This window comes from Lampetra fluviatilis, chromosome 8 (assembly GCF_964198595.1).
Source record: "Lampetra fluviatilis chromosome 8, kcLamFluv1.1, whole genome shotgun sequence".
In the NCBI taxonomy this organism is placed as follows: Eukaryota; Metazoa; Chordata; class Hyperoartia; order Petromyzontiformes; family Petromyzontidae; genus Lampetra; species Lampetra fluviatilis.
Window position 1 is genome coordinate 15,874,833 of NC_136282.1, and position 12,523 is coordinate 15,887,355.

The 12,523-nt window shown below is 58.9% G+C and overlaps 1 protein-coding gene across 9 annotated transcripts in view; it reads left to right on the forward strand.

Annotated features, from left to right (window-relative positions):
* The first annotated feature begins 209 nt into the window (after positions 1-209).
* Positions 210-12,523, forward strand: part of TP53I11 (tumor protein p53 inducible protein 11) — a 54,787-nt gene continuing 42,473 nt past the window's right edge. For 8 of the 9 annotated variants that reach the window (XR_013637112.1, XR_013637113.1, XR_013637116.1 and 5 more), the window contains exons 1-2: positions 210-595; positions 1,942-2,113. Coding sequence is in view for 2 of the 9 variants with exons in the window: in XM_078859332.1 (XP_078715458.1) it covers positions 1,985-2,113 (129 nt within the window). In the remaining 7 variants the exon portion in view is untranslated. Of the gene's footprint in view, positions 596-1,660; positions 1,753-1,941; positions 2,114-12,523 lie in introns of all 9 variants that reach the window. The other variant, XM_078859334.1, reaches the window with a different exon arrangement.

Here is a 12,523-nt window from a genome sequence, read left to right on the forward strand (position 1 = left end):
CAGCCCCCAACGCTCTCACCAAACCACGCGCCCCCCGCCCCCCGTCCTGCCGACTCTGGCCTCCTCGCCCGCCCGCGCAGACCAACGTCACCCGCGGCACAACAAAGACTCCCACAAAGACTCCCACGCGTCGAGCGCAGGAAGCGAGGGAGGGAGTAGCGAGAGGGAGCGCTCGGAGGGGGAGGAGGGGGGGCCACAGGCAGTCGCGGGGGGGAGCGGGGGGAGCCACTCGCTTCGTCTCAGCCTGGGAATCGACCGCTCGGTTTTGACTCTCCTGCCGCCCCAGCGCCGTCGTGCGGGCCGCGCTCCCTGCCTCGTCGAGTTCTCTTGCGCAGGGCGCTTCGTGGCCACCCGCGTGCGCAGGGCGCTTCGTGGCCAAGCGGCAGCGCAGGGCGCGTCCGTGGTCTCCCTCTCTCTCGCGCTGCAGGACGCTCCGTGGGCGCTGCGTTCTCCAGGGAGCTCCGGTGGCCACTCGCTCTTGCAGGGGGGAGCCCGGGACGCGCGACTCCCGGCTGGCATCCAGGAACTCGCGAGCCCTGGGACCGCGCGCGGGAGACGAGGCCGCGGGAGACGCGACGCGTCTTTATCCAGCGAGGTGCCGAGATGATGTCTGCATGCACACACGTGTCCTCGCATGCGTTTACACATACGTGTACACACACAGGCGATACAGAAACACAGGCATGCACAAAGGGAGCACGCACGCATATGCATGCGTGTCCATACACACACGTTTATACACGTGCACGCACACACGTGCACGCACACACCACCGCATACAAATACAAAGATCCCCGTATAGCCTTACCCAAACGAGACTGTTGGGACAAGTCCCGTATATGCACACATTCACGTATATACACAGTCCGTGTACGCGCAGACGTCTGTACATATACACCCACGCACACACGCACGCACGCACGTGTAAACAGGGACACACGCATGCATACATAATGAGCGCGACGCATTTGCAATTCACTGCGCGATGCCCTTGGTGGGTCCCGCTTTGCTGGAGTTTACTGGAGCCGTGAGCTCTGCGAGGTCAGTGCTGGATCAGTGCTTGATCAGTGCTGGATTAGTTGCTGGATCAGTGCTGGATCAGTGCTGAATCAGTGCTGGATCAGTGCTGGATCAGTACTGGGTCTGAGCTGGATCAGTGCTGGGTCTGAGCTGGATCAGTGCTGGATCAGTACTGGGTCTAAGCTGGATCAGTGCTGGGTCTGAGCTGGATCAGTACTGGGTCTGAGCTGGATCAGTACTGGGTCTGAGCTGGATCAGTGCTGGGTCTGTGCTGGATCAGTGCTGGATCAGTACTGGGTCTGAGCTGGATCAGTGCTGGGTCTGAGCTGGATCAGTGCTGGCCACAGCACCCCCTTGTGCGTTGTTTCGACTTTCGCTAACGGCAATTGTCCCAAACAGAATGCAGACTGGGGTAGGCCTTTATTGTTGTTGTGTAAAGGTGTGTGGCTGTGCAGGTCTGCGAGTCTGCTGGTGTGTCTGTGTGTCGGTGTGTGTGCTCTGTGCGTGTCACTTGACACCCTGGTCACCCTTGCGAACGAGATGTTCAAGGGATTATACAGTGGGAATATTCAAAACACAAACATTCTCGGAGAGCGAAAACTTCACATCACAGCATCAGCTCTCTCTGTCTGTGTGATAGATGAAGAGAGCGCGAGAGAGGAGATGAGAGGGGGAGGTGGGCTGGCTTGGAGTCGGAAGTATCGGCGTAAGGCACCACCACTAGAATACTCGGTATGCCTATCCATAATAACCCTAAATTATGAACCAATTTGTGAGAATATAGAGCAGTTCACAACTCACGCGAGATGGATGTGTGGTTCTAAAATAACTCGGCGTTCCGTACTCTGCGGGCTGAGCGTCAGCACTCGTCAGGCGGTGGATGTGACTCCCCCACCCCGCTCTTCCCCGCTGCTCGTGCAGGGCACGGAGTGGAGACGCTGGCTCGGAGAGGCTCGCGGCGCCCATGGCGACCAAGACGCACGGACCGCTGCTGAAGAAGCACAGCCAGACGGATCTGCTGAGTCGGCTCAAGACACGCAAGATCCTCGGCGTGGGAGGCGAGGATGACGACGGCGAAGTTCATCGCTCGAAGGTGAGCAGCGGCATCGATTCGTGGTGGCGACATTGGTGGAGGTGGTGGTTGGTCTGCTCGACCTCAAAGGAGTGCCGGCTACGACGTGTAAACATCGTTACTGGGGAGACAAAGGCGGTCGGGCGTGGTGCTGGCCACCCACCCCTTCGTGTACCGATCCGGCCTTCATAGGTTCTCGCTAACAGCTCTGTAGGGCTTTAGGCGATGTGTATTATGGTGAGAATGGCTGTGCGTGCGTCAGACAGCGCCTGCGGACAATAGCGCGTGGATGAGTCATCGAGTACGTAACGATCACAACAATGTTGATGGTGGTGGTGATGGTGTTGGTGATGGTGAAGTGCTACTGATGGTGGCGATCACTTTGCGCTAGCGAGAGGTCACCGCGAGCTGCTGATGAGCTCCATTCAGCGCGACACGCTCGCGGGGAGACGCGGGTCGTGTTCCAGGTTGGGTCTCGCCCCTGTTGCTCGGCACTGCGACAGGTGCCTGGACCCTCCCGCCCCCCCCCCTGTGCCCCTCACTCCACGTGGTGTGGCCACGGCGACCGTGGCCACACCACGTGGCTACCTCCTGCCGGGTCGCTGTGGCCACAGCGACCCGGCAGGCGCCCCTCGCGGCGCTCTCACCAGGCCGCCAGTGGGCGACCTCCCGTGCCCGCAGTGCCCTCGCGGCGAGACGCGCGCGACCTCTGCACGCCGGCCACGGCGACTGAGGCGACAGAGGAGTCTGGCGACAGGCGAAGTCCACGAGGCACACAAAGCCCCCCCCCCCCTCCCCCCCGTGTTGTCCCACGGAGGACGGTTGACCGACGCGGCCACCGCGTGCCTTTGTGTGCGCTCTCCGTGTGTGCTCTCCGTGTGTGCTCTCCGTGTGTACACGGGTGGTGCACGCTGCGTGCACACGTGTGTGTGTGTTGTCGTTTAAGTGTCTACGTGTGTTTGCACGCGTGTGCGTTTTATGTGGGTGCATGTTGGAGAGCGGTGGTGCAACGGTTAGCGCAATGCGATACGAACCCAGCGATCCGATTTCGATTTCTGCTCACGGCCAACGTCAGTGACGAATATCTGAACGAGTCCTGGGCCTCCCCTAAGTCGACTCGGCCTCAAATTAGTACTTAGTTACGATGTGTAAACATTGTCACTCGGAAGATAAAGGCGGCCGGACGTGGTCCTGGCGACCCTTCCCTTCGCGTGCCCTGTCGGCCTTCATAGGCGCTGCTCTCTAACAGCACTTGCCCCCTCAGTCTGCTAAGGCTATACGCAGGACAGCTGTGCGTTGTTACGCGTGCAGGTTCGACCGGTCCAGCAGTTGGGTGACAATGGGGCTCACTGTGCGCCCCCATTGCAGTCGTCGCACGCTGTGCCAGTGGCTGTAATCGCAGCCATTGGCACAACACCGCGAACGGCAATGAGCCGTGGTGCGGCGGTGAGCGCACCGCGCTGTGATTCCGAACGTTGGAGTTCGATTCGCGGCCACGGCTGTAATCAGCGGCGAGTGATGCTCCGAACCGGTCCTGCGTGCCCCCCCCCCCTCCGACTTCGTCACCAACTCGCGCGAGAGACCAACACGGTGAAGTATGGCTAAACAACCTCTGTGAGCGACACGGTCATGGGGTGGGCCGTCATCCAGCAGCGGGATCGACACGGGGCAGTGCTACAATGATGATGAAACTGGCACCGCAGCGGGGGGAGGGGGGGGTTGGCATCTTTCCCTCGCCAAACCTCGCAGCTGCAGGTTGTTCCCGCCTCGCGTGGTGCGAGCGGCCTCATCGCCCTGCGCGCAGCCAAGAGGCGCACTCGGCAGACAGAGCCCGCAGTGTCTCCTCCCGCTGCCCCAGGTCTGTGAATGGGAGCCAGTGGGGTGGGGGCAGCGCAGACGCGAAGCCTCACTCCAGTGAATCTGATCGCCCGTGTAGCCTTGAGCCGATCGTTGGGGCAAGTGCTGTTAGCCCAGACCCTAAGAAGTGGGGTGGCCGGCACCACGCCCGGCCGCCTTTGCCTCCCCAGTGGCAATGTTTACACACCGCACCAGGTATTCATTTAAGACTGAGTCGACCTAGGGGTGGCCCAGAACCGGTTCAAATATTCAAACGTAAAATCGAACTGGGGTAGCCGAGGTTGTCAGCGCGCTCCACTGCCTCTGCCCTCCACTTGGGGGGTTTCCCCGGATTCTCCGCTTTGTCTGACCTGAACCCTTCTGAGAAAACAAAGAACACTCCAGGCCTTGGGTGGCTCAGTGAAGCTCCCTCGGCTTTAAATCCAGAGCAGCAGCAGCAGCATCGTCATTATTAGTATCATGGCCATTACCATTATTCAACCTTCACAAGAGACGGGCGCTTTCATCAAGTGGCTCTCAGCTGCGTCCGCACAAGGGAAGTAATTGATCGAGCGAGCGAGCCGCCCGTCCGCTCCGTGCTCTGCGTGAAGGGTTCCCTCTCTCTCGCTGCGTGGACGTCTTCCAAATGTTTCACAATTCGCCACCACGGCCACCACCACCACCGCAGCAGCAGCAGCTGCTGCGCATTTACCCCGGCCTCGCGCCCCGTGGGTCCCCGCACGCCCGGGTTGCCCAACCCGCAACCGAGCTCCGCCGCGCGGCTCTTTCGTAACAGACAGCGGTCTCCGTGACGCGTGCGCGCACACACACGAGCGTGTCTATACGCACACGTGTACGCGTGCACACGTGTGTGCGCGTGTGCCGTGCAATGACTCAATAGTCTCCGGAACGCTGCTGCTCAGGCTGTAGTAAGGATTATCGGCGTAAGGCGCGCTACCACCAGAGTACAAGGTGCGTCTAGACGTGAGAGAATAGTACAGTACAACAGTAGATGTTGTTGTTGTGCTCGACATTGCCCCACAATCTAGCCCGGCAGCAGCCTATAGCAACTTGTTCTATGAATATGATCCGCGAGATTTTGGGCGATTTCCCTTCTTCATTGCACATCACGCAGAAGGGACATTTCCCGAAACGTCGCCGATGCTATACAAATATAATTGTGTTTTAAGCCAGCGTTGTTGACAATTGTTGTTGATTATTCTCATGCACCACTGCCAACGCTGCAGCAGCGTCACCAGATGATGCGCTTCATGTAGACAGCGGTCTGATGAGATCGCGGGCACTTCGGGAGATGTGGGTCAGCGTCGCCCTTTTGTGCTGCGCAGATGTGTGGCGGCGTACTTTGCACTTTAGATTCGCGTCGTGTTGTTCGCCACGACGTCCGACGTTTCGCTGCACACATGCCGGGAGCTTCATCGGTTCGGGAAAGTTGCTCAATCAGTTCCTGACGAGGTAGCTGTCGTGCCAAAAATGCTTCGGAGGGAAAAATGTTCCTCAATTTTCTGTGATCCTTGGTAATATAAAAAACACGTAACGATGTCTGCACCACTAACAATGGGGGGAAATCGCCAAGGCAATCGATGGGTTCCGGCCGGTTCATCACCGGTTATAAATAAAGACCATCATCTATGTGTCTATATTTGTCTGTCCCACAGCCTCGGGGCAGAGATCTCAATCAGCACCGCCCGAGGGAGTAAAACTCGTTTGTCTCCTAAACGAACTATCTATTTGATGACCGAGAGCCCGCTCCTACGAAACGAACCAAATCCAACTCAATGGCACCAACCTTGTAGCAACATATTTATAGAAGGCAGACGTGTCGGGCAACGGCCCTTCTACAGAGCGGACACATCTGCACTGACCAGTCTGGTGAAATACGGTTAAATCACACCCACGACCCGAAATGTTCATTCGTCCACTCGGAACTTTAATCAACTCTTTTTTTTTCTTGTGGTCCAATTCCTCGGTCCACTCTCGAAGGCGGGAAACCCCCGGCAAGCCGTGCCCAGCGTAACGCGGCTGATGATGCCGATAACGTCATCACCACGCTACTCCCCCGCCACCTTCCGTCCAGCGGCACACGCGGGATTATTGGAGGAAGCGAGCCGATAGTCGGTCGACCTTTGCACTCATTCCTCCTTGGCCGGACGCCTGTGCCCAACATCTCTGTGCCAAGTCCCCCCGCGGTTCTCCGTGACTCCAGGCGGGGGCCGGGGTCGATCCTCAGCTCGGCTCCACGTTAACGATTCCCATGAACCGCGTGAACCCTGCGTGCGGTGGGAGAGGGAGCGGTGGCGCAGTGGTTAGCGCACTGTACGAGGAACTCTGGCCATGGCTGATATTGGTGATATCTGAACTGGGCTTGGGTATTTCCCCCCCCCCCACGTCGTCCCCCGCACTTTATCAACCTGCGCTGACCAGTGTGGTGAAGATGGACGATCGTGTTAAGAGCTGTGAGAGGTTGCGTTGTGGGTAGCATGGGGCACTGCAGTAAAATCAAATAGCGTGCTTGTGCTCGCCGCCTTCACAACCAGCGCGGTGAAGTATGGTCAAATAACCCGCATGACTGACACGGCGTGGGAAGGCCTTCATCCAGCAGTGGATGAACATGTTAAGTGTTATCATTATTATTACTGGAAACACGACACGCTGTCTAAACACGTTTGATAGCCACGTTAGAAGGAATGTAACGCGTCCGATAGGTCCTCTACCGAGGGAGATGGAGCGATTAAAGCAGTTCGTGAGGAGATCTTGGGGGTATTCCTGGCATCGCAGGATCGCGAGATGTGGCGGCTCCTTGGGGGTAGAACCTCATCTAGCAGTGGATTAATTATGGCTGATGATGATGATAATGAGCAACAGTTTCGTCTCATCCAACCACCACACTGCAGGTCACAACCCACTTCCTTGTGCGTTCGTTTGTTGTCATTCCCCCGCACCTCCGATTTGCACGGGTTGGCTACGTACGGTGCGAAAAAAGTTCAACGTACTGTACAGACACACGTGTACACACCCGCCCACCCACTCACCACACTGCATGTCACAACTCACCCACTCACCCACTCACCCACCCACTCACCCACCCACTCACTCACCCACCCACTCACTCACCCACCCACCCACCCACTCACCCACCCACCCACTCACCCACCCACTCACTCACCCACCCACCCACTCACCCACCCACTCACTCACTCACCCACCCACCCACTCACCCACCCACTCACTCACCCACCCACTCACCCACCCACTCACTCACCCACCCACTCACTCACCCACCCACCCACTCACCCACCCACTCACTCACCCACCCACCCACCCACTCACCCACCCACTCACCACACTGCATGTCACAACAACTCACCCACCCACCCACTCACCCGCCCACTCACCCACCCACTCACCACACTGCTTGTCACAACAACGGACTCACCCACCCACTCACCACACTGCACGTCACAACAACGCACCCTCCCACTCACCCACCCACTCACCCACCCACTCACTCACCCACCCACTCACCCACCCACCCACTCACCCACCCACTCACTCACCCACCCACCCACTCACCCACCCACTCACTCACCCACCCACCCACTCACCCACCCACTCACTCACCCACCCACCCACTCACCCACCCACTCACTCACCCACCCACCCACCCACTCACCCACCCACTCACCACACTGCATGTCACAACAACTCACCCACCCACCCACTCACCCGCCCACTCACCCACCCACTCACCACACTGCTTGTCACAACAACGGACTCACCCACCCACTCACCACACTGCACGTCACAACAACGCACCCTCCCACTCACCCACCCACTCACCCACCCACTCACTCACCCACCCACTCACCCACCCACTCACCACACTGCACGTCACAACAACGCACCCTCCCACTCACCCACCCCACTCACTCACCGCACCGCAGAACACAACACTTCTCTGGCCGCTTCTCCCCTCGTATTGCCTCACTTTAGAATTCCCTCCGCCCATGATCATCATCATCCTCGTAGAATAAATAACCTTTTCCAATTCGAGAGGCGGTTACAACTTTAATATCCGTGGCAATAATCGGGTCGCGCGTCTCCTGTGCATCAAGCTGGGGTCCGGCAGGAGGACAGAGAGCGCCGGGCGATGGGGGAGGGGGGGGGGCGATGAGGAAGGGAAGAAGGGGGGGGGCGATGGGGGGAGGGGGGGGCGATGGGGGAGGGAAGAGGGGGGGGCAATGGAGGAGGGGCGATGGGGGAGGGAAGAGGAGGGGGGGGCGATGGGGGGAGGGAGATATGAAAGAGGGGGGGGGGGATGGAAGAGGGGGGGGGATGGAAGAGGGGGGGGGGGATGGAAGAGGGGGGTGGGGGATGGAAGAGGGGGGGGGATGGAAGAGGGGGGGGGGATGGAAGAGGGGGGGGGGGATGGAAGAGGGGGGGGATGGAAGAGGGGGGATGGAAGAGGGGGGATGGAAGAGGAGGATGGAAGAGGAGGGGAGGGCGATGGGGGAGCAGACATCAACAGCTGTTGTCACGATGGAATCTCGCTCTTGATTGTCACCGTGCTGTTTGTTGCTGTCCGCTTGCGAGCTGTTGGGGGAGGGGGGGGCGATGAGAGAGGGAAGGGGGGGGGGGCGATGGGGGGAGGGGGGGGGCGATGGGGAGGGAAGAGGGGGGGCAATGGAGGAGGGGCGATGGGGGAGGGAAGAGGAGGGGGGGGCGATGGGGGAGGGAGATATGAAAGAGGGGGGGGGATGAAAGAGGGGGGGGGATGAAGAGGGGGGGGGATGGAAGAGGGGGGGGGGGATGGAAGAGGGGGGGGGGATGGAAAAGGGGGGATGGAAGAGGAGGGATGGAAGAGGAGGGGAGGGCGATGGGGGGAGCAGACATCAACAGCTGTTGTCACGATGGAATCTCGCTCTTGATTGTCACCGTGCTGTTTGTTGCTGTCCGCTTGCGAGCTGTTGTTTGTTGTTGTCTTGGAATGTCCTCAGCAACCGTGCAACAACAACATCGCCGCACGGCACGATCGTTAGTCTTGACATTGCAGAGAGCGCGCGGGCGGGAGGAAGCTTCTAGACAATGGGCGAGAGAGCAGCAGAGAGCGGCGTGTGGACGAGGAGCTCTCGCCGGCTGCGGCTGCTGCTGCGGCGGCGGGGGAGATTGAAGCGGATTAGCGTGGGCCGATGCGAACACCAAAGTGATGGCGCAGCGTCCTGCGGCCTGTGCCCGCGTCGTGAGTCACGGAGTGCTCCATCGCACGGTCATAGAGGGACCACGGAGTCTAGACAAGGAAGAACAATCGTGCCCGTGTGGGGATTCCGAAACGTGTTTTTTTTTCTGTAACCGCGTTGTTTCCCCAACATGCCTCGGTTCTCGGAAGTAATGTTACGAAGTACGCGCTGTAATGTCATTAGCGCTGTAATGTCATAAACCCCGGTACCGGTAGCATTGAGGCCTCGTGCGCTGGTAACAGGGCGTCTGTACACGCCGCGATCACCCACGGGGCTCGGATAGCGGCTGTGGCCGCACGTTTTGGGGAAACCGATCGATCAATGTGGCCGGTTGCCTCCAGGGCAAGTGCCTACTCATAATAATGTCACCTCGAACACGGCGCTCGCTCGCTCGCTCTCGCAGAGAGAGACGGAGCGAGAGGGGACGACTCCGCAGATGAGGAGCGCTGAGAAGCCGCCACCGAATCCCCCACGAAGCTCTGCTGTCCCCTGTCATCATTGAGGGGTTCCAGACACAGATCGACGGGAGTGAAGTTTCGTTTACATCGCATCAGCGGAACGAGTTACCGTGACCCCGCGTCACAGACACAGACGGAGCGAACGCAGCAACGCTTCACATCCGAACTGTGGCGCGTGAACACGGTCCCCGTGACGCGTGAACACAATCTCCGCGTGTCCTCATTCAAACTTGTCGTCGTCATCGTCGTTGAGCTCCAAGCGCATGACGCGCGTCACTTTGTGGGATCTGTTCCCCCTCCCGCGCGCAATCATCCGCGGGCTGGTGGCGCGTGACGTCCACCGCAGGCCCCGCGGCCGACCGCGGGGTCGTCCGAGGGTCGTGGTGCGTCCTCCTCCCGCTGCTGCTGCTGCTCAGAGATTGCGCCGGGAGCGGCGAGAGAGGCGATATCCCCACGCACCCTGGCGGCGTGCGTGGGGATGCCAGGGGCGTGGTGGTGGTGGTGGTGCTGACGGCAGCTCTGCCTCGAGCTATGGTGGATGTCGCTGTGATGGGGGTAGCTGCTCTTGGTTGTAACTGTGGTTGTGGTGGTGGTGGTTGTGGCGGTGATGGTGGTTGTTGTTGTGAGAATGTTGGTGACGTTGTCTTTGGTGGTTGTGACTGTGGTGGTTGTGACTGTAGTGGTTGTGGTTTCGGTGATGGTGATGTGTTTGAGTTGAGAGGTGGGAGCAGTTTGGGTCAAATGATGGGAAAATCTGGGTAACGTGGGGGACAAAAGGAGGTGTTTGAGGCTGGGGGCTGGATGACTTAAACCGTGACATTGCCCTCGCATTCACCCACCCCACACACAGACCCATCGCCAAAACGAGAACTCACACGGGGCGAGTCTGGCCTGGAGACGCAAGCGGCAATATTTCTCGTCAGTATTACCATCGTTGTTGTGGTGGTGTTTGTGGGGTATACGAGTCGAGTAAATGTTCCAGGAAGTCTGTGACGAGATGAGATTTACGCACAAATCGAGTCCATCCTCCCCCACCCCCGCCCCTCCCCGACCTCAATACCCCTCCCCGCGGGTTGTTGTTGGACGGTCACAAGGGTGGGGGTAACGACGTTAGGGGCAGGGGTTGTAACCTCTTTTTTACTGAGGGCCAAATAGCATTTTATAATTCATGTGTCAGCCACCACACGTGAACAACGACAAAGACCCCCCGTATAGCTTTAACAGATTGTTGGGGCAAGTGCATTTAGCGTGCACCTCTGAAGGCTGGCACGAACACACGAGGGGGGTGGGTGGCCAGCAACACACCCGGCCGCCTTTGTCTTCCTCGTGGCGATTTCTACACATCGCATCAGATACTCGTTTAAGGCTGAGTCGACCTAGGTGAGGCCCAGTACCGGTACACATGCTCGTCACCTGACATTGATCGTGAGTGGGAATCAAACTCGGGGTGGCCGGATTTGTCCCCGAGAGCGCTAACCACTGCGCCACCGCTCCCCGCACGTGAACACGCACGCGCCCACCTCGACGAGAACGTGCGCGTGCACGAAGTGTGAAGCGGCTCGTTCAGTGACAGAGGCGACTGAGAGAAGGGGAATCGTAAACGCGGGTGCCGCAGCCCAGTCCAACACCCCTCGAGGACCCGATTAGTACGGCTAACATATTGTTTGCCGCCGTGGTGGGTAAATCGAGTTCGCGAGCCGTACCGAATTTCAAAGTGGTAGGCCCCACGCGGCCCGCGGGTCGTCTGAACCGAAGTCGCGGGCCGTGTGCGGCTTACAGGGCCCGTAGGCTCCCCATTCCGGGCTCAAGGGATGTGCGGGTGTAGGGGTGAGAACCGCCGAGCCTCGGCGTTCCTCCTTTGTTTGCTGAAGGACGGCGGCATTAGAAGTGTCTCCGGTGGCAGCGCGGGCCCACAGCAGACGTGCAGCCGCATGGCTCCAGTTCATCAGAGACGGCCTTTACACTTGAAGTGACATCGCTGGATGTCAACATGCTGGGTGCAGTGCGGCCCTAGAGGGGCCCGGTGAGCGCTGGTTGACAGCGCCGGATGGCGCCACGCTTTGCGTGCAGTGCCAGTCCCTACAGGACAGGGTGTGTGAGTGCCGGCCGAGGGATGAGGTCATTAGAGGCCATGGCACTCTGGTTGACTCGGGAGGACACGTGACCGGTTAAGTCTACAAAGAGGCCCCAGGAGGGGGCTGGGGGTGGTCACGTGATTGGGACCCAGATCCTTCCAGAGGATTCTGGAAGGTGGTCGTGGCCAAGGGCGGAGCCGGCCATGCCGCAGAGAATATCAGCCGGGTCCGAGAGGGACCAGGGTTGTTAATCCTAGAAGAAACCTTCGTCTACGATCTCCGTTCAACGATCCTCCAACACGTCGAACGGGCCAAAGCTGTTGGTCCCGGTCCGTAGTCGCAGTTACGTAGTAACTAGTGTAGGTAGCCTGGTGGTCACCACCCGGTTAACTACACTAGTTAGGTGGTGACTAGTGTAGTAACTAGTGTAGCTAGCCTGGTGGTCACTGCCATAGGTTGTTATTCTGTTAAGGGGAAAGTTACCCCGTGTGTTGGATTGAATAAATGTGTTGCCTCCAAGTCTACGTCTGTGACTAAGTTGAACCCACTACACACTTAATGGGCTCATTTGCATAACGCGTTTTCAATAGATGATTAAAATGCGCAAAATGTTATCCACGTCGTCTTATGGATGGACTATCCCCGGCCACTGTAATGTGGAGTTTATATCACCACGCTCGGAGATGAAGCCCGAGATGAGCGTTGCTGACTTGACGCGGTCCCCACGTGGTGATGGGATTGCCCCACCACGGAGAGCCCCCCTACAGTGGATTTGGCCTACTCTTCCACGCTATGCAGACGTCTTGC